The following is a 27,383-nucleotide window of genomic DNA, read 5'->3' as shown; positions in this document are numbered from 1 at the left end:
CCAATGCTCCCCAGCTAGAGAAAGAGGGTACACCCCATGAGCTGACCTGTGGTTTTATCTACACGACCGTGGGAAGGACATGGGAGTGTGACATGGGAAACCCACATCTGTCCTGGCAGCACGAGTACTTGAGCTTAAGGAGAGAAGCACTCACCGAGGGGGATCCACAAAAATGAAGGTAGCCTCAGACTCCCATGACCAAGCTACCAGGTATTACGGAGGTGGGGATGCTCTGTCGGACCCCCTTGAAGGAACCTCTACCATGTATATCCAGGAAGAGAATGATAACCAGTGCTAGAGGGGCCCTGCCTCTAGCCAGGAAGAGGCACGAGAAAAATCGGATTTTTTGGACAGTGTGGATTCGATGGCCTGGCACATCAGAACCACAGAAATATGAAGCTTTGGTCGACACTGGGTCTCAGTGTACTCTAATGCCATTGGAACATGTTGGGGCAGAACCAATTTCCATGGCTGGGGTGACAGAGGGATCACAGGAATTGACTCTGTTGGAAGCCAAGGTGAGCCTGACCAGAAACATCCAATTGTGACCGGCCCGGAGGCCCGGAGGCCCCATGAATTTTGGGCATAGACTTCCTCAGGAATGGCTATTATAAAGACCCTAAAGGACTCAAATGGGCTTTTGGGATAGCTGCTGTAGAAGCAGAGGGAATTAAGAAATTGAACACCTTGTCTGGACTATTGGAGAACCCATCTGCAGTAGGACTCTTGAAGGTAGAAGTGCAACAAGTACTTGTTGCAATCTCAACGGTGTACCGCCGGCAGTATCGGAGAAATGGAGATGCCGTGATCCCCATCCACAAGATGATCCGAGAGCTGGAGAGCCAAGGGGTGGTCAGCAAAACTCACTCACCCTTCAACAGCCCCATCTGGCCTGTACACAAGTCTGACGGAGAATGGAGACTGACTGTGGACTACCGTGCATTGAATGAAGTGACTCCACCGCTGAGTGCTGCTGTGCCAAACATGCTGGAACTCCAGTATGAGCTGGAGTCCAAAGCAGCGAGGTGGTCTGCCACTACTGACATGGCCAGTGCATTTTTCTCCATTCCTCTGGCTGCAGATTGCACGCCTGTTTGCTTTCACCTGGAGGGGCGTGCAGTACACCTGGAACCGACTGCCCCAGAGGTGGAAATACAGCCCCACCATCTGCCACGGACTGATCCAGGCTGCACTGGAAAAGGGTAAGGCTCCAGAACATCTACAATACATTGATGACATCATTGTGTGTGGGAAGACTGCAGCTGAAGTGTTTGAGAAAGGAAAGAAGATCATCCAGATTCTCCTGGAAGCCAGTTTTGCCATCAAGAAGAGCAAAGTCAAGGGACCTGCCCAAGAAAATCCAGTTCCTAGGAGTAAAGTGGCAGGATGGACGGCGTCAGATTCCCACTGAGGTCATCAACAAGATCACTGTGATGTCCCCACCGACCAGCAAGAAGGAAACACAAGATTTCATAGGCGCCATAAGCTTCTGGAGGATGCACATTCCTGAGTACAGCCAGATTGTGAGCCTTCTCTACCTGGTTACCCGCAAGAAGAACGATTTCTGGGGCCCTGAACAGCAACAAGCCTTTGTTCAGATCAAACAAGAGATTGCTCACGCAGTAGCCCTTGGCCCAGTCAGGACGGGACCAGATGTGAAGAATGTGCTTTACTCTGCAGCCGGGAACAACGGTCTGTCCTGGAGCCTGTGGCAGAAGGTGCCTGGGGAGACTCGAGGCCGACCATTGGGATTCTGGAGCCGAAGTTACAGAGGCTCCGAAGCCAACTACACTCCCACAGAGAAGGAGATCTTGGCTGCCTATGAAGGAGTTCAAGCTGCCTCAGAGGTGATCGGCACGGAAGCACAACTCCTCCTGGCACCCTGACTACCAGTGCTGGGGTGGATGTTTAAAGGAAAGGTCCCCTCTACCCACCACGCCACCGATGCCACATGGAGCAAGTGGATTGCTCTCCTCACACAGCGCGCCCATATTGGAAACCCAAGTCGCCCTGGGATTTTGGAAGTAATCACTAACTGGCCAGAAGGTGAAAACTTAGGTCTCACAGATGAAGAGGAGCAGGAACAAGTGACAAGGGCTAAAGAAGCTGCTCCATACAACCAATTGCCAGCAGAAGAAACACACTACGCTCTTTTTACTGATGGTTCCTGTCGCATCGTAGGGATCAACCGGAAGTGGAAAGCAGCCATACGGAGCCCCACACGACAGGTCGCAGAAGCCACTGAAGGAGAAGGTGGGTCAAGCCAACTTGCTGAACTCAAAGCTGTTAAATTGGCCTTGGACATTGCTGAAAGAGAGAAGTGGCCAAAGCTCTACCTCTACACTGACTCGTGGATGGTGGCCAGTGCTCTGTGGGGTTGGCTGGAAAGGTGGAAAAAAGCCAACTGGCAGTGTAGGGGAAAACCAATCTGGGCTGCTGATGAATGGAAAGACATTGCCACTCGAGTAAAGAAGCTACCTGTAAAAGTCCGCCATGTAGATGCCCATGTCCCCAAGAGTTGGGCTAATGAGGAGCACCGGAACAACAAACAGGTAGATCAAGCTGCGAAGACAGAGGTGTCAAAGATAGATTGGAAAAACAAGAGAGAGCTGTTCCTAGCTCAATGGGCCCGTGATGCCTCAGGTCATCAGGGCAGAGATGCCACCTATAAGTGGGCACGAGACCGAGAGGTGGATTTAACCATGGACAGTATTTCCCAGATTATCCATGACTGTGACACATGTGCTGCAATCAAGCAGGCCAAGCGGATGAAGCCCCTGTGGTATGGTGGGCAGTGGTCCAAATATAAGTATGGGGAAGCCTGGCAGATTGATTACATCACCCTTCCCCAAACCCACCAAGGAAAGCGCTACGTGCTGACCATGGTGGAAGCCACCACTGGATGGCTGGAAACCTACCCTGTGCCTCATGCCACTGCCCAGAACACCATCCTGGGCCTGGAAAAACAGGTCCTGTGGAGACACGGCACCCCTGAGAGAATTGAGTCAGACAATGAGACCCATTTCAAAAACAGCCTTATAAACACCTGGGCCAGAGAACATGGTATTGAATGGATATATCACATTCCTTATCACGCACCAGCTGCTGGAAAAGTTGAACGGTGCAATGGACTACTAAAGACTGCCCTGAAGGCACTTGGCGGGGGGACCTTCAAGAATTGGGAAATGAACTTAGCCAAAGCTACCTGGATGGTCAACATCCGAGGGTCTATTAATCGAGGTGGTCCTGCCCAGTCTGAACCCTTGCACACAGTGGATGGAGATAAAGTCCCTGCAGTACATATGAAAGGCATTTTAGGGAAGACTGTTTGGATTAATCCCGCCTCAGAAAAAGGCAGACCCATCCGTGGGATTGTCTTTGCTCAAGGACCTGGTCACACTTGGTGAGTAATGCAGAAAGATGGGGAAACCCGTTGTATACCACAGGGAGACGTAATTTTAAATGAGAACAGTGTGTAACGTTTTATTCTCTATGTGTATGCATATCTTTGTAAGAATGTATTAATTTGGATATGATGTAGATGGTAATAGAATAAGGGGTGGATTATGTCCTGGGTTGTAGTGTAGGATGTACACAACGTATTTATTCTATCACCATCTTCATGACCTGTTAAAACCAAGTGGGGCACTACTCTAGTGTTGGGCTGTCTCCTGCTAATGGCCCAATGACTTGCCCATGACTCACAGGTAACTCCTTCCAGGAGTTATCTCTGTTTAATGGGCCATCAAGGACCCACTTCACAACTCATCATCCCATTGTGAGATGCTCTGCCCAAGGGGAGGAGCCAAGCATTCTCGCCTGGATATAAGCTTATAAGCTGGTATTTGGAACAGTGCAAGCAGCCCTTACCCACTGGATTCTCAGAGGACCAGAGCTACCAGACCTTACTACAGGATCACTGCTTCAGGAAGAGCACTTCACCTGGACTGCTTCCACCATCCTGCTCAGGTTGTATTCTGACTCTGTCAGTGGTCCTTTGTGTTATTGAATATATTTTATTTTATTTTTACCTTTTTACCTTTCTTCTTATTAAATTGTATTTCTGACTTGGAGCCTCTCACTCGTTTTGCTTTCAAACCACAACAGAGGGTTGGACTGGGACAACACAGATCCGACCACTGTGGTTAATTCTATGTTGTCCCTCTATTTAATCTAAAATGGCAGGTTATATATTCTTCTCGATAGTTTACAAATCCAGACACATTTCCATTGGCACACAGCACAGAGAAAGTGTAAATAGATATTGTTTCACTTGTTTCTTAAGGTGGCTAGAGGATTCACACTAATAACTATATCTATTAACACCTGGAAAACCCACTATCTCCCATTAACACCTTAACATCTAATTTTTAGCTGAGCCACAGAGTTCACGGTTGGCCTTGGTGTGGGGCCCAGGATGGGTAGTTCAAACCTAATTCCAAAAGACCTACATACAACACTGTACTATGAGAATAATATCTGATTTCAGTGGCTTCAATAACTTCAATTCCTTTTTACCCTGACTTGAGCTTAAACGTCAATAAACTTTAACTTCAATTCAAACTCTGACCTATTTTTGCTCAAGCTTTGACTTAAGGCTCCCTGCGTGGATTTCTTTTGCACTCCCTCTTTGAAGTCCCATCTCTCATTCTTACAGCACCCACCCAGTCTAAGGCTCAGCTCTGGCCAAGCTGTGGCTTTGTCTGGTGGCAGAAGTGTGCCATCAAGCCCTGCCAATCTAGGTCTTACTTCTGGCCAGGCTATGGCCCTGACTGGCAGGAAAGCATCAGACCCAGGGGTTTCTGTGCTCAAAATGAGAGCAAGTCACTTGGACTAACTAATTTGGCTTTAGAGAAGCTGAACCCTTTTTCTTGTGAGATAAATATGAACAGCTTCATTTAGAAGAGGCTCTTCAAGTCCTCTGTTACCCTACACCTTTAGAGGGGCAACACGTTGTGAGGTGGGAGCAGACCCTCACAGAGGACAGCATGCAGCAGCTTGGTGAATCATGGAATGCTCCTTTATTATCTGACTCCAATAGGCTTATATACATTTTGTACAGAGGGCCAAGATTGGCCCAAAGAGGTTACAACCTCTTGACTCCATTGGTCAATATGACCATCAGTCAAGTTCTCTCTCAGAGAACAAGAATGCAAATCATACAGATAATTTCTAAGAATACAATATTGTTTACATGAAGCAGCGTGAGAAGCTGCTGCAAAGACTTAAACACTTGAAAGCAAGAAATGCAGGGACGACATCTCACCCTTTTTACCTTAAAAAAAGAAAAAAGGAAAAAAGAAAATGAACTTCAGTTCAATTTCTGTTCCCATGGGAGGACCAATGGTTCCTCCTCTGTTGACCTTCATTTGGTCACGGTTTCTTGCTTTTCACATTGCAGGGTTAGTGAAATTCTGTGGCACCTGTAAGGTGCTCCATGGCACGCAAAGCCTTTGCCAATTGAATTTGCGGGGTTTCACCCTGCGTTCCCCGTTTTTGTTTTTGAAGAACCAGGCTTCTGTGGCACAACAAAAGGTTCTTCAGCAAATGGAACAAACAACATTGCTGACTCCCTTTAAATTGAACAACCCATCTGTGTGCCATGTCGACCACAGAAGTTGAATCCGTGACTAAATGAAAAAGTTTCTGGGAAAACTGTGGAAATGCCATGACAGCAGCCCCAAACAGCCAAATGCGCTGCCCATCCTCAGGGGCTTCCAAAACTTGCCCTCAAAATCATCCTTCCAAAGAACACTGGCCTACTTCATCTTCCCAAATCATCTGTAAAGACAGTGGGCCCTTGCACTAAATTTCTGAATAGTTTTGGGCCGCAAAAAGAAATCCAAAGGATTCTTGCCACTCGCAACAGCTCATGGCTCCAGAGCATTTGGCAGAAAAACACTGCTTGCAAAGCTCCAATCAAATTCCTCCCATAATACTGAGAGTATGAATTTTACAAAAATCTGCACCCATCAAATTCACAAGCATTGTTGCCTGCATTATCAATCGAGCAATGAGCTCATACAAAAATGATTGATTGCCATTTTTGCGGCTGAAATCGAGCAATTATTAGCTCAAACAAAAAAATTGATTGTTTGTTTGTTTTTTCAAACAATATTTTGCCGCCTTGTGGCAGATGGGGCAAAAATGACCCATTCCAGAATGTGCAAGGAATTGGACATTCATCATCAGCCAGTGATACCTGCAGGATACAAATGAATCACAGAAAACAATCATTCAGATTCAGAACTGAGGATTGGCTTTTTTGGAGGTGTTATAAAAACCCTCCAGTCCCCAGAGTTCTGTTTCGATGCAGAACACGGGAACGTCCCAGGACTGGTTGAAATTTCCAGATGATCCTGGTCCATCAGCTCCCAAACAAGTCACAAAGGGCGATGAATGGATCTTGAAAGACAGTCCATTCCAGCTGCTAAACAGCAAAGGAAAAAATCGCAATGTCTGTTCCAAATTGTTCCAGGACAGTCTTTGATCAGAGCAACAGTCCAATGAAATCCAGGCAGCTCAATACTTCAGAGCAACTGCCTTCTCACCACCGACTCTTTGTCCTGTGAACAGAAAACTCAAACACAAATTAAACAATTTTGGTCCCTTCAGGGACACTGACAGGGAGAGGTGGGTATGGGATTGGACTTTCCCCACAAAACTCCATCGGCTGTGGGGAGTGGGAAGACTCTTCTGTCCGAGCACGCTTCCTCTTTGCACCCCACTGCCCTTTTGACAGAGGTTGGCCTTTCACATGGCTTGCCTGGCAAACATCTGACATGTGATTTGGCCGTCCACACCTTCCACAAAGAAACAAGGGAGTGATTCCTCTTTTTTGCACTCTCTTTCTTTGTTTCTTGTTGGCCTTAGCATTAGATGAGGCATCATGTACCTCTGATTCCCGTCTCGTGTGTTTCACAGAGACAGGGGTGAGAGCTTGTCTCACTGCACCTGCAGAGATGGGGAATCCATCCCTGCCCTGCAGGGGGCGCCGTGCTGACCCACGGCTGCTCACAGCAGCAGCCTCGGTTGGGACATCACCCGAGACTGGGGGAGATCCGGGACCCCGAGACCCCTTGTAGCGGGGAAACACTTGCTTGTGGCCGCGCTGTCCCTTTAAAACTGACAGATCGGCCGCAGCTGCCTCCGCCACGCTGCTCATGCTCAGCGCGGGGGGGGAAAGCAGCACTGGGAGAGGCATGTCCCACTTGCCAAGCGCTGCCACCACGGGCGCGGGGGGAGTGCCCCGATCGGCAGGGAGGGGCGTGTCCCTCGGCACCGCTTTCGGACCGGCAGCCGCTGCCCGCCCCGCGCAGCGCGGGGCTGGCACGGGAGGAGATCGCAGCGCTGCAGGAGGCGTGTCCTGCCTGCCATTCACAGCTGCGGCTGTGGCTCCAATGCCGGACGGCTTCGCAGCCGCTCGGCGCGGGGCTGGCCCACCCTTTCTCAGGGGCGGCGCCAGCCCCTGCGGGGGCTGGGCAGGCTGCATTGCCCGCCCCGGGCCGGCCCTGCCGCTTCTGACCGGCGGCACCGGCCGCTGCGGGGGGGTTTTCCCCCGCCCCGGGGCCGTGCGGGGTGGCCCTGGGCTGGCCCCTTCACTCCTTGGGGCCGCCTCGTCCCGTGGGGGCTGGGCAGGCTGCATTGCCCGCCCCGGGCTGGGCCCGCTGCTTTTCGGGGCCATCCCGCCCCACGCAGGCTGGGCAGGGCCCCACCCCCGCTCCGGCGGGGCACTTGGCTTGTCGCCAAACTGCGGGGACCTGTGTGTGCCCTGCAAGTCCCCGCCGCGGGGGGGAACGGCCGCCCTGCCTGGCCTCCCGGGACGGCGCGATCCCGCGCTGCCCCGCCGCACGGAACATTCCACCAATGCCCCACAGTGCGGACAATCCACAAAAAACACCCTGCCCGCCCGATCCAAGAGTGCTCCCGGCGCTTCGAAGGCCGGGAAAACATGGGGGGGGAGGGAAGTTGAGGAGGCAATCTTTGGCCTCCGCCGCCATTTTCTCGGCACGGGGCTGGGAGGGGAGGCCGATCCCGAGGGGCTTTCAGAGGCCCCGAAGTTTTCCACACTCCAGCGCCGATAAGGCGTGGGTGGGAAAGGGGTCTGCTCTGCAGAAGACCCCGTGCCCGCCTCAGCAGCTGTGCTGAGAGCAGGCAGGCTTCCCGCCATGCTGCTGCGAGGAAGGGGGGTCGGCTGTCCTGCCCGTCTCCGCGGAGCTGGGACAGGAGGAATGATTCCACCATCTTCCCTGGAACCCAGCCTGATGGGGCTGGAGCTGTCCTCAGAGCTGGAAGGCTGCAATTTAGGCAGCACTTTCTCCAGCCTGCTCCAGGTGGCTATCAGTTTCAAAAGCTTCAGACTGCAATCTGCAAAGAAAACCTGGAGCAGATAGTCACCCAAAGACTTCCACTCTGCTGTAGAAAAAACTTTTTCAAGGCTGCAAAAAACCCCATGAGTTCTAGCATAATAGAACAATTTCTGGAGAGCATCTCCAGGAAAGGAGACTTCTTCTCTCCGCAGGACCTCAAGGCAAAGGTCCAACATGAGGGTTTCCTCATCTGAGGAGGGTTTAGAGATCATTATCGCTTACCACAATTGCCTCAGGCAGAGCAGCTCAGTCTCTCACTGGGCAGACAGGTCCACTGACGTGCAGTTCTCTTGCAGTCAGAGGTCACCAGTGTGACCTGTTCTCCCACGTCAGGAGTCCGTTCAGACACGGACAGTGTCCAGATGTGCCGTTCAGACACAAAGGGTCAGCAGATGTGACCCAGCTGCAGTCCAGACACGGAGGGGTCACCAGATGCACTGGAGACCCTCTTCTCACACGTCCGGGGTCACCAGATGCACTGGAGACCCTCTTCTCACACGTCCGGGGTCACCAGATGTTACCTTTAGAGGCAGGGACGTTGTGACGTGGGAGTGGAGCCTCACAGAGGACAGCATGCAGCAGCTTGGTGAATCATGGAAAGCTCTTTATTATATGACTCCAAAGGCTTATATACATTTTGTACAGAGGGCCAAGATTGGCCCAAGGAGGTTACAACCTCCTGACTCCATTGGTCACTATGACCATCAGTCAAGTTCTCTCTCAGAGAACAAGAATGCAAAACATAGAGATAAATTCTAAGAATACATATTGTTTACATGAAGAAGCGTGAGAAGCTGCTGCAAAGACTCAAACACTTGAAACCAAGAAATGCAGGGACGACATTTTGCCAATGAGAAATGTAACTTTTCCACGCTTCCCTTGCACATTCTTGTTTTCCAATTAAACAAGTGTGAAATGGATTGGAAGGCATGGCAAGTGATAAACACAAACTATCTTGACCAGATTGATTAACCCAAGTGACCCACATGTTTTGCCTTTTGTCTATTTTTGGTAGCTCTGTGAGCCCAGCGGTGACAACACATATCCTAGTCAGCAGGATCCACCTGATGCATATGAGGTATTCCCACCCCATATTTGCAGGTTGTCTGCAATATGCGAGTAGCCTTTTGTGCCAACAGGCAACACACCTCTCTTTCTATTAAAAATACCAATTCCAGCCTATCTCTTTGACCTAAATCTTGAACAAGGTTTACTGCTTCTGGCACAGTATTGCACCCTGTATAATTTTTTATGGCTGTCTGCCAATTATAACGATGCCAATAAAAGGAGCAGTGTGGGCACCATGGCTGTGCAAGCTGCTGTTGAAAAACCCACCATTGTCTGCAACAAGCCCCACAATATATTTTTACCCAAGCACCACAGTTAGGCTTGTCACAGTGCAGACAGTTAGAACTCTTAATTAATTGTAGTCGGGTGCTTTGTAGTTTATGCAACAATGTTAGTACATCAGTTCTATTTTCTACTATTAGAGGATTAGGCCACACTGGCTGGAGCCGAGCTATCACAGGTTGAAGGATCAGGAGCAGGCGATGCCGTTCTCGTTCTGCTGGACTGCTGGGTGCTGTCATTCAGTGCTCGCATCCAGCGGCTGATAATCCACACAGGACCTGTGGGTGTAAGCACACTTTAGCAGGTCCAGTGTTAAGAATGCTGATCCTCCTGTAGAGCCAAAACCTTAGTATTCTCTTTGTGTTTCCGAGCAATGTTCCGGAGCCAAGGTCGAAAATGGTAACAATTGAGCTATCCAGGTGCCAGCTGGAGTGAGCACTGGAGGATACAGTGTCCGTGCTAAAATACAAATCTCGCCTGTAAAATCAGCATCAATAAATCTCACAGTAATGTCCAAGCCTTTTAAAAAAGTAGAAGATCGTCCCAATAGTAAAGCAGGAACCGACTGTCCCTGATAGGTTACTGGTCCCTTTACTCCAGTGGAAATTTGCACAGGGCGATTGTCCTTAATAGATATGTCCACTGTGGCTGCTAAGTCTAGGCCGAGGCTTCCGGAGGTGGCGGGGTGCAGGTCGCTGGCTGCTGTACAGCTGCTATTTGTGTCCCGGCGCGGTGGCTGGATGGCGCCCTGGTTTTACCATTTCCTGATTTCCTCCACAACAGTAGCACCTTTCTCGGTCTTCTCCGCCTCGCTTCGGCTGACTTGCTATAACAGCAGCTTGGAGTGGAGCAAGAGCAGCAAAAACTTGAGCCTGACTACTCTCTGTTTCTGTAGTGTTTCACCCAGCCCTTTAATAGCCTCGACAATAAATGCCTGAGGCCCAGAGGGTACAAATGCTGCTTTCTCTAGAGCCTCTTCTACAGACCAATTAGCTCCCAGGGTGTTAACTAGGTTTTTTGTAGCCTGGTTACCATTTTGGAGTATACACTGTTTTAACATAGCTCCTTGCATATAGAGTGGCACTCTAGCTTTTTCTATTCCCTCTACTAGTCGATCTACAAATTTGCCTAATGGTTTTTCTTTACCTTGTTTTATTCTCATATATATAGGGGTTCTATGTGGATCTTTTATCCATAGCAGCTCTAGCGAGCTTCATGACTTCTCAACATTTTTCTGGTTCTAACAGAGCCTGTGCCTCTGTCTTTATCCAATTGCCTATCCCCGGCAATTCATCTAAGGTAACCCCATGTAGAGGATCCCCAGGTTGTCTCTGTGTGGCAACTGACTCCTGCGCTAGGGTTTGCCAGTGAGCTTGAAATAACAAAAGTTGGTGGGGTGTAAACACAAGCTTAGAAATACCCCGACAATCTGCTGGCAACAGCAAATACGTACTCCAGATATAATCTAGCATTTGTTGAGCAGGCTCACTGTTTACTCCATATTGGTTAACAGTGGAGCGCAATTGGGAAAGTAATTTCCAATCAAGGGAAGTCAGTTGGGCAGTGACACCTCCTCCCGGTGCAGGATTATATATTACTGGGCATGCCATCGAGTTCCCTGCTTCTATCATCTGTGCATTCCTTTGTTCTACTCCTTCTTTAGCTAGTGCACTCCATGCCTCCCTCCGATTCTTGGCCACTACCTCTGTCAAATCTGATTCAACTTTCGGAATAGTTTCATCGCTCTCCCCAGTCCATGGTAATGGACATGAATCTGTCAGCTGACCCGCAGCGACTGGAGGCATTGGGGGAGCCGATGGTACAGAGTCTGCAGCTACCGTGTCCCCTCTGGTGGCACCCATTTGCTCTGGAGGCACATGTACTGTTGTACATCCAGGAGGCAAGGGAAAGTCTGACTCTGATGAATACATCAGATTCTTTCCCTGGGCTGCTACTGCCTGCTGAACTGCCCGTTTTTCTACTTGGTGTTGCAGCAGAGCATTATGTACTGCTCGCCACTGTTTCCCTAACTTCTTAGCTGTTTTATCATCATCTAAACTTGCATCCCATAGTTTATCCCCAAATTTTCGCCATTCAGAAAGCTCATGTACTGAATGGGGGTTCATAAAACACCCCTTATCATACCCATATGCTAGCAAGCCTGGCAACTCCTTTTTAATATCTATACCCTGGACTTGCCATTTTTCTAGCATACAGGCAAATAAATCATATGCTGCTTGCCTCTCCATATTAGTCAGCGCTGTGCAGCTCCCAGAGGTCTTCGGCAGCACGTATCAGCCGGCCCCACCGATGTGAGCACCGGGGCGCGGAAGCTCTTCTTTCGCCGTTTCTCTGCCGGCCCCACCGATGTGAGCACCGGGGCGCAGAAGCTCTTCTTTCGCCGTCTGAGAGCTATTGTGTCCCTTATCCTCTAACCATTCCTCAGCTATCTCCTCCGCAAAGTCCTCTGCCTGAGTCACATGATCAAGGACATCCTGTGGGGTGGGGCTGACGGATGTGCTCAGACCATGAATCAGACAGTTGTAAATGCTGAAGAGGTTTGCAACTTTGGTGGGCTTTTGAGATGGGAGGGATGGGATTTCTGGTTTTGCCTGTCCTGCCCATTTGAAAGCCTGGATTGCTGCCGCAGCCGCTTTTTTCTCAGCAGAGGCAACTTGCAAGGTACAATGCACCTTTCGCCATACAACACCAAGCTCACGGGCACTCTTTCCGTCTTTTCTTCTGGAAATTGCCGAGTCCCAAAGCAGTTCTCCAACCTCCCTCCATTCCGTGGTACTGAACATCAAGGATAGCTTATGTAACTTTCCTTTTTTCCTGGCCCACGGGACCAATTGCTCTAACTCACTTTCCTTCACTTTTTCTCCTCTCCTAAAGAGGATGTTTAACAAAAGCCGCACTGCTGCACTGAGATCAGCATCCATGCTTGCTCTGATCCTTCTCTCCCCACTGCGGCTCACCTTCCTCCATGAGGTGGCGATGATGCTTTTCTTAAGGGTCAGACGACCATCGCTGTGGTTCCAACCCCCCGCTCCTTTCCGCTCAGTCTGTCGGGTCTCAGTCCGCTCAGCTTACAAGCCTGGTCCGAGTCAGGTCCAAGCAAGGAGTCTTCCAGTGACGGTTCTTCCTGTATTTAAGCTAGAACCCTCGAGGATTCTTCCCATATTTAAACTAGAATCCTCAACAAAACTCATGTCTAGACGATTTCCACATTTAAGCAATCAAAACGCATTTAAGCGAAGGTTGTCCCTGGTTTTCGGGCACCACAGTCTTGCCAGGGTTACCTTAAATATAAGAAAGGGTTGGACGAAAGCAACACAGGTCCAACCACTATGGTTACCACTATGTTCTTCTTTTATTTAATTCGGAAAGATGGCTTATATACATTTCTACATGGTTTACAAATCCAATAGCTTTTTCACTGGCATACAGCAGAGGAAAGAATGCAAACACACACTATTTAGTTTACTTCTAAGGTGGCTAACACGTGCCTATTAACAACTCTATTCAGTGACCTTCAAAACTGCATTATTTTTCCCTGACACCTTAATATCTAATTCTAACTGCGCCCCAAATTTACTAAGTAATTTTAACTGTGTCACAGGCTTCAAGGCCTCAGCATGGCCTCAGATCAGGCCTCAGCTAGGGTAGTTCAAGATCTAGATATAAATCATGTCCTCCTTCCCTGAGCAATTCCGTAACAAGGACACACTTAAAATGACTACACATGATAAAATAACAACAATAAACACGGACTTGCCCCAAACTGTTTACGAATTTGCCCCAAACCACTAGTGAGCCCTTTAAAGCTTGACAAAACTCTCTGCTGGCAACCAAATCCCACTGTAGCTCACAAGAAGACTACATGGGCTTGAGCTGAGCTGTGAGATGTCTTCCACAACTTACCAACAGCCTCCTGACCACACGTACGCCTTATAGGCATCAATTTTCAATTTTTAAACAGACCTTTTTTTCCAGAGTTCTGGCAGTCCTTGTCTGTCCCCAGTGAACAGCCGGGGAGCAGAGCCCTCTCTCCAGGGAGATCCCGGGGAGTGCCCCGAGGGGTCCATGACCCAAACTGCTCTCACAGCCAAACAGAACCCAGTCCTGCTGTGGTCACCAATTGATTTGCATGAAAGTGATAAGATCACCGACAAAAGACTCTCTAACTAGTGGAAGTCAGAAAGTGGTGTGCTTTATTCGATTTTGGGTGGCATGGGTGTAGCCTCCTAAAGGCCTGCACACCAATCACAAAGCTCTACCCCTCTATTTATTTACAAAAGTCTTACACATTCATTCAATTACTCAAAATGCCTATTTATAGGCCTAATCCTAGCACTGCCTATCCCCTCATTATATTAAAATGAGCCTAAAGTCCTTTATGCCTGCCCAGTTCTTCTCTCAAATTGGGGCAGTGGACCTTGAAATGGGTCAGTGGTCTTGAAGGATGAAATCAGAGACTTCTTCCTCACAGTGACCTTTTTACTTTCAACTTGTGGGCAGGCTACATGACTTCTTGGGCAGAGTTTGAGTGATCCTGCTCGGTTCCAATTAGTTTCTGTATCCAGGTGCAGTCAAGGTTTCTTCCATTATCTCAATGGCCCATCTATCTTATTTCCTTCTACAAACACAATTAAAAGGAACAAGTAATATGTTACCTATACTCTAGTTTAAGCATCTAATAATTATTAATACTTCCACTTCATCTCTACTCTTCCAACTTAAATCCTAATCAATATAAATTGCTCCTGTCCCTTAGCTAAATTCTTAACTCTTTATAATCTTAACTCAAGGCACTGCAGGACCTTGCAGACAGTTCCTGAAGCACTTGGAGGATGATCCTGCTCCCCAAGGGACGTTCTCATGGTGCCAACTCAGGAACTGAAATGGGGAGTGGGGTCAGAGAGGAAAGAGATAACAGGAATGAGATGTTTGCAGGGGAAGGGACAAAAATGGGTAGTAGGAAGAAATCTGGACGAGGAAAGAGGAAAGAAAACAAAGGTGAAGCAAAGGAAATGCTCAGGATGGACTGGGGGTGGCTGCCAGGCAGCCCTGGCTCTGAGCAACAATGCCTGCAGTGGGACAGGAAAATCACAGCTCATGAGAACAAACTTTCTGTGTGACCTCAGAGGCCACAACAAAAGTGAGGTTTTTTTCCCTCCTGTCCCCCATCCCTTCCTGGCCCCAGGGGCTGATGGCATTTGTGCTCCCTCAGGTGCATCTCCCCACACCAACACCATGGGGGTGCTCAGGCCTGCTCTGGGCAGTGCAAACAGGGGCTCCTGAGCCAGTGCTGCCCTGTCTGTGCCTGCAAGGATCCTGCACCTGTGTGAGCTGGGGGAGAGGCCAGGGCTGCAGAGGGGGGATGTTGTTGGCAGGTGCATGAGGACGCTCTGGGACGCTGCCCTGGGGAGTCCAGCGCAGTGGGGATGGATCAGCCCCTGCTCTGCTGCTCCTTCCCATCTCCTCCAGGGCCCTTGCAGAGCCCCAGCCATGCTGTTTGTCCTTAGCCTGCCCAGGGCCACCCTGGGGCTGCTCACGGGGCTTTTCTGTGCTGAGCATTGGCCTGGGCGTGTTCTGGAGAGAGCCTGGGCAAGGAGCCTGGAGCCCCCAGGCCCCGCCCTGAGGCGTCAGCGCTGCCCCAGCAGTGCCCATGGCCTGTCCCTGCTGCAGCCCCGGCACTGCCACCCCCAGCCCTGTGCCCGGCCCCGAGAGCCCTCAGGCCCTACAGCAACACCAGGGCCAGGAGGGCAGCGGGGCAGGGCCACGGGAGCAGCACTGGCAACACCAAGGGCTGCTGGTGCTGGGCACAGCTGCTGTGCCAGCCCTGATCTGCCCCCAGCTCTGCACACAGACATTGCTGCTGCAGTGACAGAGAAGGGAACAAAAGGGGGATCTTGAGTGAGAACTTTGCTGGGAGATCCTTTAGTTCATTTACAGCCACTGAGAGCACAGCTCCTCATTGACACAGTCTGGGTTCACAGTGAACTTGGAGGGAATCAAAATAAGAAATGGCACAAACAATGGATTTTCTTTGTTGACACTGGAAAGACTAAAATACAGGGAAAAAACCCCACAACCAAACCAAGGAAAACTGTACAAATGGCTTTTATTACAAGTATTGGCAGAAATTGGCCGCAAATTTAATGTTTCTGAAATTGTCCAGTGATCGTTATCCACACTGCAGCCTTGAGCTCCTGGTTCCTCAGGCTGTAGATCAGGGGGTTCAGGGCTGGAGGCACCACCGAGTACAGAACTGACAGGGCCAGATCCAGGGATGGGGAGGAGAGGGAGGGGGGCTTCAGGTAGGCAAAGCCTGCAGTGCTGAGGAAGAGGGAGACCACAACCAGGTGAGGGAGGCAGGTGGAAAAGGCTTTGTGCTGTCCCTGCTCAGAGGGGATCCTCAGCACAGCCTTGAAGATCTGCACATAGGAGAAAACAATGAACACAAAACAGAAAAAATATAGAAAAGCACTTAGCACAATGAGCCCAAGTTCCCTGACATAGGATGTGGAGCAAGAGAGCTTGAGAATCTGTGGGATTTCACAGAAGAACTGGCCCAGGGCATTGCCATGGCACAGGGGCAGGGAAAATGTATTGGCTGTGTGCAGCAGGGAATAGAGAAAGGCACTGACCCAGGCAGCTGCTGCCATGTGGGCACAAGCTCTGCTGCCCAGGAGGGTCCCGTAGTGCAGGGGTTTGCAGATGGACACGTAGCGGTCGTAGCACATGATGATTAAGAGGAAAAACTCTGCTGAAAAGAAAAAGACAAGCATAAATAGCTGTGCAGCACACCCTGAGTAGGAGATGGTCCTGGTGTCCCAGAGGGAATTGTGCATGGCTTTGGGGACAGTGGTGAGGATGGAGCCCAGGTCAGTGAGGGCCAGGTGGAGCAGGAAGAAGAACATGGGGCTGTGCAGGTGGTGGCCGCAGGCCACGGCGCTGATGACGAGGCCGTTGCCCAGGAGGGCAGCCAGGGAGATGCCCAGGAAGAGGCAGAAGTGCAGGAGCTGCAGCTGCCGCGTGTCTGCCAATGGCAGCAGGAGGAAGTGGCTGATGGAGCTGCTGTTGGACATTTGCTGTCTCTGGACATCCCAACCTGCAGAAGGAGAAAAGACAGTGACATTTGTGGGAATGTTTCTCCCAGAAAACTCAAAAGTCTTTCTCACAGACACTAAATACCGGCCCCCTTGTCTATGTCTAGGAGAACTTCCTTAACGTTGGTTGCTGGAGCCCTGATTGCTGCTGGCCAATGTACAGTGAGGAGCCAGAGCGTGGCCTGCAGGACACCTGGGAGTCAGCCCTGAGCCCCCAGTTAGTGCAGGGGAACAGTGAGGGCAGCGGCCAGTCCTGGTTTTTGAACTTGGATAAACAATCTCCTCCTAAGGCACAGGATCTGCCAGGGCCAAGGGATGGGGATTGCAGGAGGCAGAATGAGAGATTCTGCTGCACCTGGGGAGAACAGAGAGTCCAGTGAGGCAGGAGGATTGTCTGAGCCTTAGTGCAGACTGAGGGGAGCTGCTCTGTTCCTGCAGCATTTTCCCAGATGCTCTGGGAACCTTTCTAGTAACCTGGACTTGCATCTTTCTCAGCTCCACTCCCATGTTACCCTGGAAAGCCAGGAGACACTGCTGAGAGCAGAGGGATCCCCAGCACACAAAGTAGCTCCTGCCTTTCCCAAAGTCAGGTAGTCAGCTCATTCCCAGCCTGCCAGCCTGCCCTGCCCAGAGCTCCCCGAGGCAGAGGGAGCTGGGACACGCCATTGCTGTGCTCAGCCTGCACAGGAGGAGCCCAAGGGCTGGGCCTGAGCCTGCAGCTGGAACTGCCATTCCCAGAGAGCCCCTCAGCAATGTCAGGAGCACCTGGGCAAGGCAAGGAGAGAGAGAGTTGGGCCTTGAGAAAAAGCCTTTCCCTGCCCAGCCCTGCACAGCCCCTGCCAGGCAGCAGCAGTGCAGGACAGTGGCCCTGAGGCCCTGGTCAGCAGAGAATGGGCACATGGCAGGAGAGATGCCCTTCATCTCTGGGGCTGCTCTGCTGGCCCAGGAGGGGACTGAGGCCCCCGAGCCCCCGGGCTGAGGGCTGTGCTGGCTGGGAGGGGACACAGGAGCTGTGCTGCTCAGGGCAGTGTGTGCCCTGCAGGGCAGGGCTGGCAGGTGCCACATGTCCCCTGCAGCAGGGCTTCCCTCAGCACTGCCTCCCTCCCTCCCTGCCCACGGCTCTGCTGCTGCCCGAGCTGTTCCTGTGGGCCCGGGCTCCTTCCCTGCCAGTGCTGCCAGAGCCCAGCCCAGCCCCTGGGCCAGCCCCTCTGCCCTGCAGCTGCTCGGGGCTGCAGGGATTAAAGAACAGCTCCCTCAGGCCCAGGCACCATGGAAAGGTGATGCTGGATGGATCTGGAGGCTGGGGAGGTGGAGGCACTTGCTGAGGTTCCCAGGAATCCTCAGTGTGATGGTTTAAGAGCCTCAGCCCCTGCTCTGCCCTGCACAGCTGAGTTTCCATTCCCACCAAGCTGAGCCAGGGAAAAATGGGAGCACAGATTGAGGAAAGCAGAGACTCAAACAGCAAAGTCCTGCCCTGAATGAGCTCATGAAAATTCCCTTCAGAAATTACCTGGGCATGACCTGGAGCTCTGAGCAGCCCTGGCCCAAACAGCACCCTCTCCACAGCAGTAGGACCTGCCCTGGCAGGAGTCACTCCTTGCACCCACAGCTCCCCTCCACCATCGATGGGAGCTCCCAGGCAGGCTGAGAGCTGCCCCTGGCAGGTGGCACATCCCCTGGCCTGGCCAAGAGCCCTCAGGGCTGCAGCACCTGCTCTGCCCCACAGCCCTGGGCAGCCCTGGCTGCAGCCCCAGCCTCAGCCCCTGCAGCCGTCCCTGGCAGCAGGAGCCGTCCTGCCCTGTCCCTCTGACGGTGCCCAGGGCAGCCCCGCTCTGGAGCACATCCTCCCCCAAAGCAGAAAGGGCAGCAGAGCCATCCTTACAGTGCTGTCAGTCCTGTCCTGGCTCAGCTTTAGGAGATCCCTGCAGCCACAGACTGACTGTGTCAGAAGTGGTGAAGATCTCCCCATGAATAATCTCAGAATTGTCCGTCTAGTTGCTCTGATCCTCTGTCTGCTTCACTGCTCTCAGATCCTGCCGGCAGAGCCCTCAGCCCTGCTGGGCTGGGAGAGGAGCTGCTCCTCTGAAGAAGTGCCTTTTTGAAGCTCTTCTTGATTGCCAGGAGCTGCCTCTGTGCCAGGAGCCCAGCCCTGCTCAGCAGCACAGACACAGCACAAGGACTTTAATGAGACTACTGGGGCTTTGGTGTTGTTTACAGTGTTGTCAGTCCCCTAGAGGGTCTTCAAAAAACTTCTTACTGACTTTTCAATAAATTGAAACTGCAAAGTTTCTTGAAGTTTTAATGGGTTCCACTGAGAAAGTGTCCCCAGGTTCCAGTTAGAGCAGAACACTGCAGGCAGTGATGACAGGTGGGGACAAACAAGCCAAAGGTGTTTCTGAACCTGAGCAAACCTGGATGTGTTTCAGGAATGCAGAGGGCCAAGGCCTGAGCCCCAGCCCCTGCCAAGGCACATCCTGTCCCTCCCTCAGTGCTCAGGGCTCTTCCCAGGCCACTGGGATGTGGGGATGTGCAATGCCAAGGGCAGCACCATGGGGCGGTCCCTGCCAGGCTGCTGAGCAGGGCCAAGGAGGCAATGAGGCCCCAGGGTTGCAAGGGTCACTTGTCTCCTGCTCATGGCTCAGGCCCAGGCCCAGCAGCCATGGCCCAAGTGCTGCAGGAGTTGGCTGTGTCAGGGCCTTGCAGCTGCTGCCCATCCCTGTGCCCTGTGCAGCCCAGGCTGTCCTACGGTGTCCATGCCCTGCGCCTCTGTCCCTGCAGGCTGTCGTCATCCCCCGGCTGCCCCACCTGGCTGGGCCCTTCCTTTGCTGACAGCTCTCCCTCCTGCCTGCCTCTGCAAAGCCTTGATTCCAAAATGTTTGATTACATTTTTACCATGCCTGTGAAGTTGTAGCACTGGGACAACTCATGCAGGGCCTGCTGTCTCAGTGAGGATGGTTGGAAGACAGGAAGTCATCTGGCTCAAGAGTGCAGTCATAGAGAAAACAAGGACTGAATCTTAAAACTTTGGGTATGTTTTATTGAAATGCGTAAAATGTAATATGCATTTAGCATCTGTATATAAGAGAGACAGTTTTAGAATCACGTGTCAGCATAAGATAGGAGTTAGGAGTTATCCCATGTTGGACCTCAGCCCTGTATTAATGATGCCCTGCCCTGGGAGAGAAATTCCTCTCTTCTTGTGTCCAGTCTGGACCTGCCCAGGTGTTGTGTGTGGCAATATTTCTTTCTCAGGCTGTTTCTTACACTGAAAAAGAGCTCCAGAATGTCTGAATCCACCCTTCAAGCCCTATCAGGCTACTCCTATTCTGTCCTCAGTCTTCACTCCCTCATTCTCTGTGGGTCATGTGCGTGAGGCCTCCAGATCCCATCTTGGGGGATTTTTGGGTCCTTGCAAGGTCTTTTCAGATTAAAACATTGTGGTCATAGTCCATGAAAAATTGAAATATTTTATAGGCCTGTAGTGACAGAGGAAGGGGCAAAGCCTTTAAAATGGTTAAGCATAAATTCAGATTTGATATAAGAAAGAAATATTTTAGGATGAGGCTTAGAAGGTGGAAACAGGTTGTCCACGAATGTCCATGCCACATTCCAAAAAGTGTTCAAGGTCATGAGCTTTGACCATCTGTTGCAGTCGTAGTTGTGCCTTCCCACAGCAAGGGAGCTGCAGTAGATGATATTTTAGGGCAATTACAATTTAAAAAACAAACTATAAAAAAAAAAAATAATTCAAGGAAAGTTCTGACATCTCCTCATGAAGGACTCACAAAGGGGGTCATTGGCAGAGATTTCCTGCATAACCTTGACAGCTGAGCATGGGGGGTTCTGCATCGGGGTCTGAGACTCAGGATGGAAATCCACAAGGGGCATTTGGGGAATGTGCAAGATTTGCCATGGGATGTCTAAGAAAGGACCCCAGGAAGGGAGAGGATGGGGGATCAAGGTGGTTTGCTGGGAGGTGATGCTCAGTGCCCATCCCTGGCCACGCCCCACAGCTGATCCCCACAGCCTGTGGCATTTTCCTAAAACCTCCATTGCCAAGAACTGTCTGGGACAAGGCAGCTCTCTCTGCTCTGGGTACCGAGGGATGTCCCAGTGCCGGATACTGGAGTGGGGACCACAAACCATCAGCTCCTGTGTCCTTTGGGGGCCCAGGCACTGGTGAGACTGGTGTGTGTGCACACAGCACTGGTGTGTGTGGGGCTGGGTGTGACCACCAGGGAACATCAAACCAGAGCAGCCAGAGAGCAGCAGAGGCCTGGGAGCTGCTGTGGGAGATCAGCTCCTGCAGGGATCCACATGGTCTGGGTGTCTGTGCAGCTCTGCATCTCATCCTGCCATGGCAGAGCACACAAACAGCCCCTCCCTGTGTCCCTTTCTCCACTGACTGTGCTTTGGCCTGGCCTGGAAACCTCCCGAGGTCCCTCCCAGGAGGAGTCCCTGTGTATTTCCCTCCCCCATGGCTCTGCCCTTCCTGATCCAGCAGCTGTGGGGCAGCAGAGCTGGGGCAGTGCAGGGACAGGGCTGGCTCTGACAGGGCTGTTGTGGGTTAGGAATGGTGCTCTCCAATTTACTACTCCCACTACAAAGACCATGTGTCTCCCCAGATTTATATTCCCACCATCATCCCCCACACCACAGGGGCTTTCCCTGCCTGGCCCTGCTGGATCTCAGCCCACGTTTCACACTCAGGGATAACCTGGAGATGGTGTCCATGGTTAAATCCACCCCTTGCTCACCAGCCCATCTGGAGGTTGCATCTCTGCCCTGATGACCTGAGGTGTCCTGGGCCTATGGAGCCAGAAATAACTCAGCCTTGTGTGGCCAGTCCAGACCCACCTGAGACACTTTAATCCTGGCAGCCCCATCCCCCTGTCCATTGTTGTGCTGCTCTTCAGTGCCCAACTCTTGGGTACGTGAGCATCCACAGGAGGGACTTTCACAGCCAACTTCTCCCATGGGCAGAGATGTCTTGCCCCAGTCCAGCAGCCCAGATGGGTTTCCCTCTGCGCTGCCAATTGTCCTTTTTCCATCATTCCAGCCACCCCACGGAGCATTTGCCACCATCCCCGAGTCAGTGCAGAGGTGCAGCTCTGGCCATTTCTCTCCTCAGAGCTCCAGGTATGGTCCCAGTATTGCAGTGACTGCAGGACAGGGGACCCCACAATGGGACATTTCTTGGCCAAATACAGACAGAAAGAGGGACAAACTGTCTGTGGCTCGGGGTTTGGCCTCGCAGCCGCCGCCGTGGTTTGCAGGGAGCTGCGGTGTGGCCCGGCCCTGGCTGTGCCCGGCAGCGCTGGCCTGGGAGAAGGTGTCGGTGCCAGCTGGCCCAGGGAGCTGCAGCGTGTGGGGAACGAATCCCTGCTGGCCTCCTGCCCCAGGGGGACACTGCAGGGCCTGGTGGAGCCAAGAGGTCATTGTGACACTGGAGAACCTCATGGAGCCAAGGGACCATTGTGATACTTCCTAACCAAGGGGCCAGAATGAAAACTATGAAGCCCTATGAAAGTGATACTGAGATCAGCTGGATAGAAATTTTTAACACAGTTTGACTATTAGAAACTGTTCTGCCCATTGAGAGGGGCAATTTAAAGAACACAGATACCAATGGAAAGAATGGTCTTATTTTAGTATGAATATAAAGGCAACACAAAAGTAAAATTATATATTCAATGAAACTACACACTCTGCTTTAGCAACAAACAAATGTTAATAAGGTAATGCCCTTTATCATTACTATACGAGAGAAAGGATAGGGATTGAGAAAGATGCATCACCAATTGCCTAAATAAGTTACCACTGTCCAGAGTCTGCAGTTGCTGGGGAGCCCCATTTCACAGCAAGGATCTGGAAAACCCTTCCCAGAAATTGGCAAAATCCTGCATTATGCATCCACTCATAGGTGAGGTCTCCAAATTCACCCTGAAAATGGGTCCAGCTTTTATAGGCCCAAATCAGTAACTCCTCACAGAGTGGGCTATGACATCACAGAGAGGGTTATGTCAGGTCATTGATCAGTTATAGCATAATAGAGGGGACTTGTTTGACATAACAGAGAGGCTGTGTGACATCAGAGAGCAGGCTTTGACATCACAGTGCAGGCTGTGTGACATCACACAGGGCTGTGTGAGGTCACTGCGCTGGTCACTCTGCCCCAGCCCCACTCACATTTCCCCCCAGAGAAGTCTCCCCAGCTGCTCGTGCCCAGCAGGGTCCCCTGTCCCCCTGGGTCCTCCCTGCCCCCAGCACTGCGGCCTCCCCCAAGGATGTTCCACAAATCAACCCCCAGAGCCTGACACGGGGACAAGGGGCTGGGCTGTGTGACCAGGACATCCAGGACAGGGATTATCCAGGTCACTGTGGCCTGAGTTGGGTTCCTCAGGGCAGGAAAGATGTCTGGCAGCTGCAGCAGGGTTAGGGAAGGGCTCCAAGGTGGGGCTGGAGCCCTTGGGCTGTGAGGAGAGGCTGAGGGAGCTGGGCTTGTCCAGCCCTGAGCAGGGAAGGCTGAGGGGCTCCTGATCCCAGCCTGGCAGTGCCAGCCAGGAGGTGATGGAGAACACAGAGCCAGGCTCTTCACTGGGGGCCTGGTGGGAGACAAAAGACAATGGGTGGAAGGGGCAAGAGGGGAGCTTCAGCCAGGACAGGAGGAGATGAAATGAGTCAGGCTGGTTTCAGCATTTGCTCACCCCAAAAGCAGCCTGACCCCCTTCTCCATCCACCACTGACAGCTTTGCAAATGAGGAGTTGTTCAGGATGTTTTACCCCCACTTCACACAGAACATCCTGATTCAACAACTGAACTGTGTTTATATCTATCACAAAATCATCTTTGTCTAAAATTGGTTTTGTACAGGAATCCCTTGTGAATGGTGGACATGTCAGATGTTGCTGGGCTGTCTGACATTGCTGAGGGAAGAGTTTCAATGTCTCTTAAATTTTATCAGGTTAACATGTTTTATGTCGGCAATGAAGAGACATTTTCTGTGCCTCTGAGTCCCACCAATTCTTGACCCAAAAGGACACAAACCTGGTGTGAGTTTTGGTTCCCACTCCAGTGGTGGCACTTGGACCTCCCTCCATACCCAGAGCAGAGCTGCCTTGTCCCAGAAAGTCCCTGGCAATGCAGGGATGAAGGGAACAGGACAGGCTGTGGGGATCAGGGGCAGGGCACAGCCAGGATTTGGGGTGGTTGTGAGCCCAGGGCAGGAGCCGGCCCTTGGCCTTGCTGAACCTCATCCAATTGTCCTGGGCCCATGGCTGCAGCCTGTCCAGATCCCTCTGCAGAGCTTCCTGCCCTCCAGCACAGCCACACTCCCACCCAGCCTGGGCTCACTGGGAACTGACTGAGGGTGCCCTCGATGTCCTTGTCCAGATCATCCATCAAGAGATTTAACTGACCTGGCCCCAATCCTGAGCCCTGGGGACACCCCTGGATGTGACTCCATTCCTCAGCTGCTCCGAGTCCCAGGGGCTGGATGAGGGAAATGGTGGGGTGGGGGAAGGGACAAAGTGTGATTGATTGTCAGCCATGAAGGGTCTTGATTTTCAGATCCATTCAGACTGCACTAGGAGGTGCTGGTGATCAATATCAACTGAGGATTGCTGATATTAATCTATGAACAGGAAACGAAAATGAAACAGGACAAAACAATTCTCTCTTCATTGTTTTCAATACAGTATATTCACTTTGAAGACACTTCTGAAATCTGTCTAATAAACCACAGAAGAATTGATGGCTTGAGTTATTCCCAGAGGCTTGTCTTGTTTGGGTGTTTTGAACAAATGTTAATGAGCCTTTGTCAATGAATTTCTCAACTGAAGAGCTCAAAAAAGAAGAGGCATCTGGAAAAGGAAAATTCATCAGCAATCTGCAAGTGGCTGAGGATCCATCCTGATCGGAGCAGCAATGAACAGAAATGGGCAGAGCTTTGTGGCTGCCCCAGCTCTGGGATGGGCCCTGGGCCTGGAGCAGGAACAGCTCCTGAGGGCCACAAGGGCACAAGGGGCTGTTGTGCTGGCCTGGGCAGATGGGATGGCAGCAGGGGCTGCAGAGCTCTCAGGATCTCCTGCAGAGGAGAGCAGGGCACCCAGGGAGCCTCCTTTTCCTTTGGCCAGGCAGATTCCCCCATGGCTGGGGCTGAGCCCTGTGTGAGCTGCAGCTGCTGCTGTGCCCTTGAGAGGGGCTGAGGCCGTGGGGCCCCTGCCCAGAGCAGCCTGGGCTGAGCAGAGCTGTGGGGCCAGAGCCGGCTGGGCTGTGCTGGGGAGAGGCCCTTGGTGCTGCACAGAGCTCAGGGCAGCTGGCAGAGCTGGCAGGGAGCTGGGCTGGGCTGAGAGAGCCTGGCACAGAAACCATCAGTGTCCATCTCAGCCTGGGGGAGCGTGCAGGGGCAGGACTCAGCCCAGGCCTGGTGGGGCAGGGCCAGCGCCTGGGGAAGGCATTGAAAACAGGCAAGTGGCCCAGAGAGGAGGCTGCTCTGTGCCCTTGGTGGCACGGACAGAGCAGGGAGGGGGCCCAGGACATTTGTCCCCAATGCAGCCTCTGTCCCCAGGCGTTGGCAGCCCTGGCTGCTGGGCCCAGGTCTGGGGGCACTTTGGCTGTGGCCCAGCTCCATCCTCCTGCGGGGCTCAGGGCTGTTCCCGGCCATGGCCAGCCCTGCCCGGCCTCTCTGCTGGCCCAGAGCCCGGCAGAGCCCGGGGCAGGGCTGTCTGTGCAGGCCCACAGGGGCCACGGGCTGTGCAGGAGCTGGCAGAGGCTGCCCAGCAGGGAGGCCATGGGGCACAGAGCCCCAAGGCTGCCGTGGGCACCACGGCACAGGGGCCGTTCCCACCCGCAGGGCTCCTGTCCTGCCCTGGGCCTGCACAGGGGCTGTGGCACCATGGCTGGGCCAGCGCGGCACAAAGGGGCCACGGAGCTGCTGCTGGGGGGGGACAGCAAGGCCAGGCACAGACAGGGAATTGCAGGGCACTGCCTGGGCTGGGCAGGGCTGGCTGTGGGAAGGGCAGAGCTCAGCTGGCCTTGGTGGCTGCAGGAAAAGTCCAGAGCCCAAAGAGCCTCCATGGCTGTGCTGGAGACCAAGGCTGGAGTAAGTAAATTGTGGCTGCTGCAGGATGGGGAGGGAGATTGACTTCTTGCAGACATGGATGAGAGGCTTAGGAAGGCTTGGAGAGAAGAGAAGCTTCACAAGCCTAAAATGGGGGGATGTCACCAGTTGTAAAACCATCTCCACCTGTGAGTACACACAATGCTTGTTCTTCAAAACCCACTGGCCAATGGAACTGCACATTGTTTAAGGAGAATTTGAAAGTGACCAGCTCCAGTTGTGCCAACTTTTAAAAGTCCCCTGGGCAGTCAGGTGTGACTCTGGCATCACCAACCACCAGGGACCACCAGAGACCCCCAGGACAGAAGAACATATCTGTGAAGGGAGGGGAGAATATGTTAATGATTTCAGGAAAATTATTACTATATGTTTGTTTATTCTGTCACAAACACTGAATATGTATGTAAAATACAGTCTGTAAGCAGGAACTTTCCAGTACTCAGCATGCACACCGTTGGGAGGAGCGCTTCCCCCTTTTGCATCTGACTGAATAAAGAATGCTGCTTCTTCCTGCTCCCTGGATGTTAAGCAGTTTCTTTTCTTTTTTCTTGGTTTTGGTAGCAGTGTCACAATGGATGCTTGTTTCCATGGGGCCCTGCAATGTCACAATGGCCCCATGATTCCATGAACCCTAACCCAATGGCCCCTTAGTTCCATGAGACCCTGTAGTGTCAAAATGATCTCCTTGCCTCTGCAGTGTCACAATTGGACTCCTGGTTACATGAGACGCCAAAGTGTCACAGTGGATCCTTGTTTCCATAAGGTCTCACGTGTCACAATATTCTTAAGAGTTCAATCAGGCCCCACAGTGTCCCAATGGTCTCTTTGGCTCTGCAGTTTGAAAATGGCCCTTGGTTCCATGAGGCCCTGCAGTGCCACACTGGCCCTTGGTTACACAAGACCCCACAGAGCCACAAGGATCCCCTTTGCTTTCACAAGGCCCTGAAGTGTCATAATGTGCCCTTGGTTTCTTGAGGCCCCTCAATGTCACAATGGATCACTTGGTTCCATTGGCCTCCCCTGTGTCACAACAGTTCCTTGATTCCAGGAGCCTTTGCAGTGCCACACTGCTCTCCTTGGTTCCAAGAGGCCCTGAAGTGTCACAATGGCCCTTTGGTTCCATGAGGCCCTGAAGTGTCACAATGGCCCCTTGGCTCTGCCGTGTCACAAAGGACACTTGGTTCCATGACGTCCCTTAGTGGTACAATGGATTCCATGGTTCCATGAGGCCCCTCAGTGTAACAATGGTCTCCTTGGTTCTGCAGTGTTCAAATGGTTATTTGGTTCCTTGAGGCCCCAAAGTATCACAATGGTCTCCTGGTGCCAAGGGGATCCACAGTATCACCATGGACATTTGGTTCTGTGAGATGCCACATGTCACAATGCTCTTCTTGTTTCTGCAGTGTCACAATGGTCTCTCCTTGGTT

At 51.9% G+C, this 27,383-nt stretch overlaps 2 protein-coding genes across 2 annotated transcripts in view; one reads left to right on the top strand and one right to left on the bottom strand.

The window, feature by feature from the left end:
- The window catches only part of LOC310920762 (olfactory receptor 14J1-like), a gene marked incomplete at its 3' end in the record, with an annotated part of 1,005,486 nt that overhangs the window by 6,391 nt on the left and 971,712 nt on the right, over nt 1-27,383 (top strand). The window lies entirely within an intron of this gene.
- Nucleotides 15,881-16,813, bottom strand: LOC310920610 (olfactory receptor 14J1-like; the record flags this gene model as incomplete). Its single annotated transcript, XM_083880670.1, has 1 exon — nt 15,881-16,813. One exon carries the CDS (start codon nt 16,811-16,813, stop codon nt 15,881-15,883), a length of 933 nt encoding a protein of 310 aa, XP_083736796.1.

This window comes from Zosterops lateralis, assembly GCF_965231275.1.
Source record: "Zosterops lateralis genome assembly, chromosome: 31".
In the NCBI taxonomy this organism is placed as follows: Eukaryota; Metazoa; Chordata; class Aves; order Passeriformes; family Zosteropidae; genus Zosterops; species Zosterops lateralis.
This window is presented reverse-complemented; position numbering and strand designations above follow the sequence as displayed.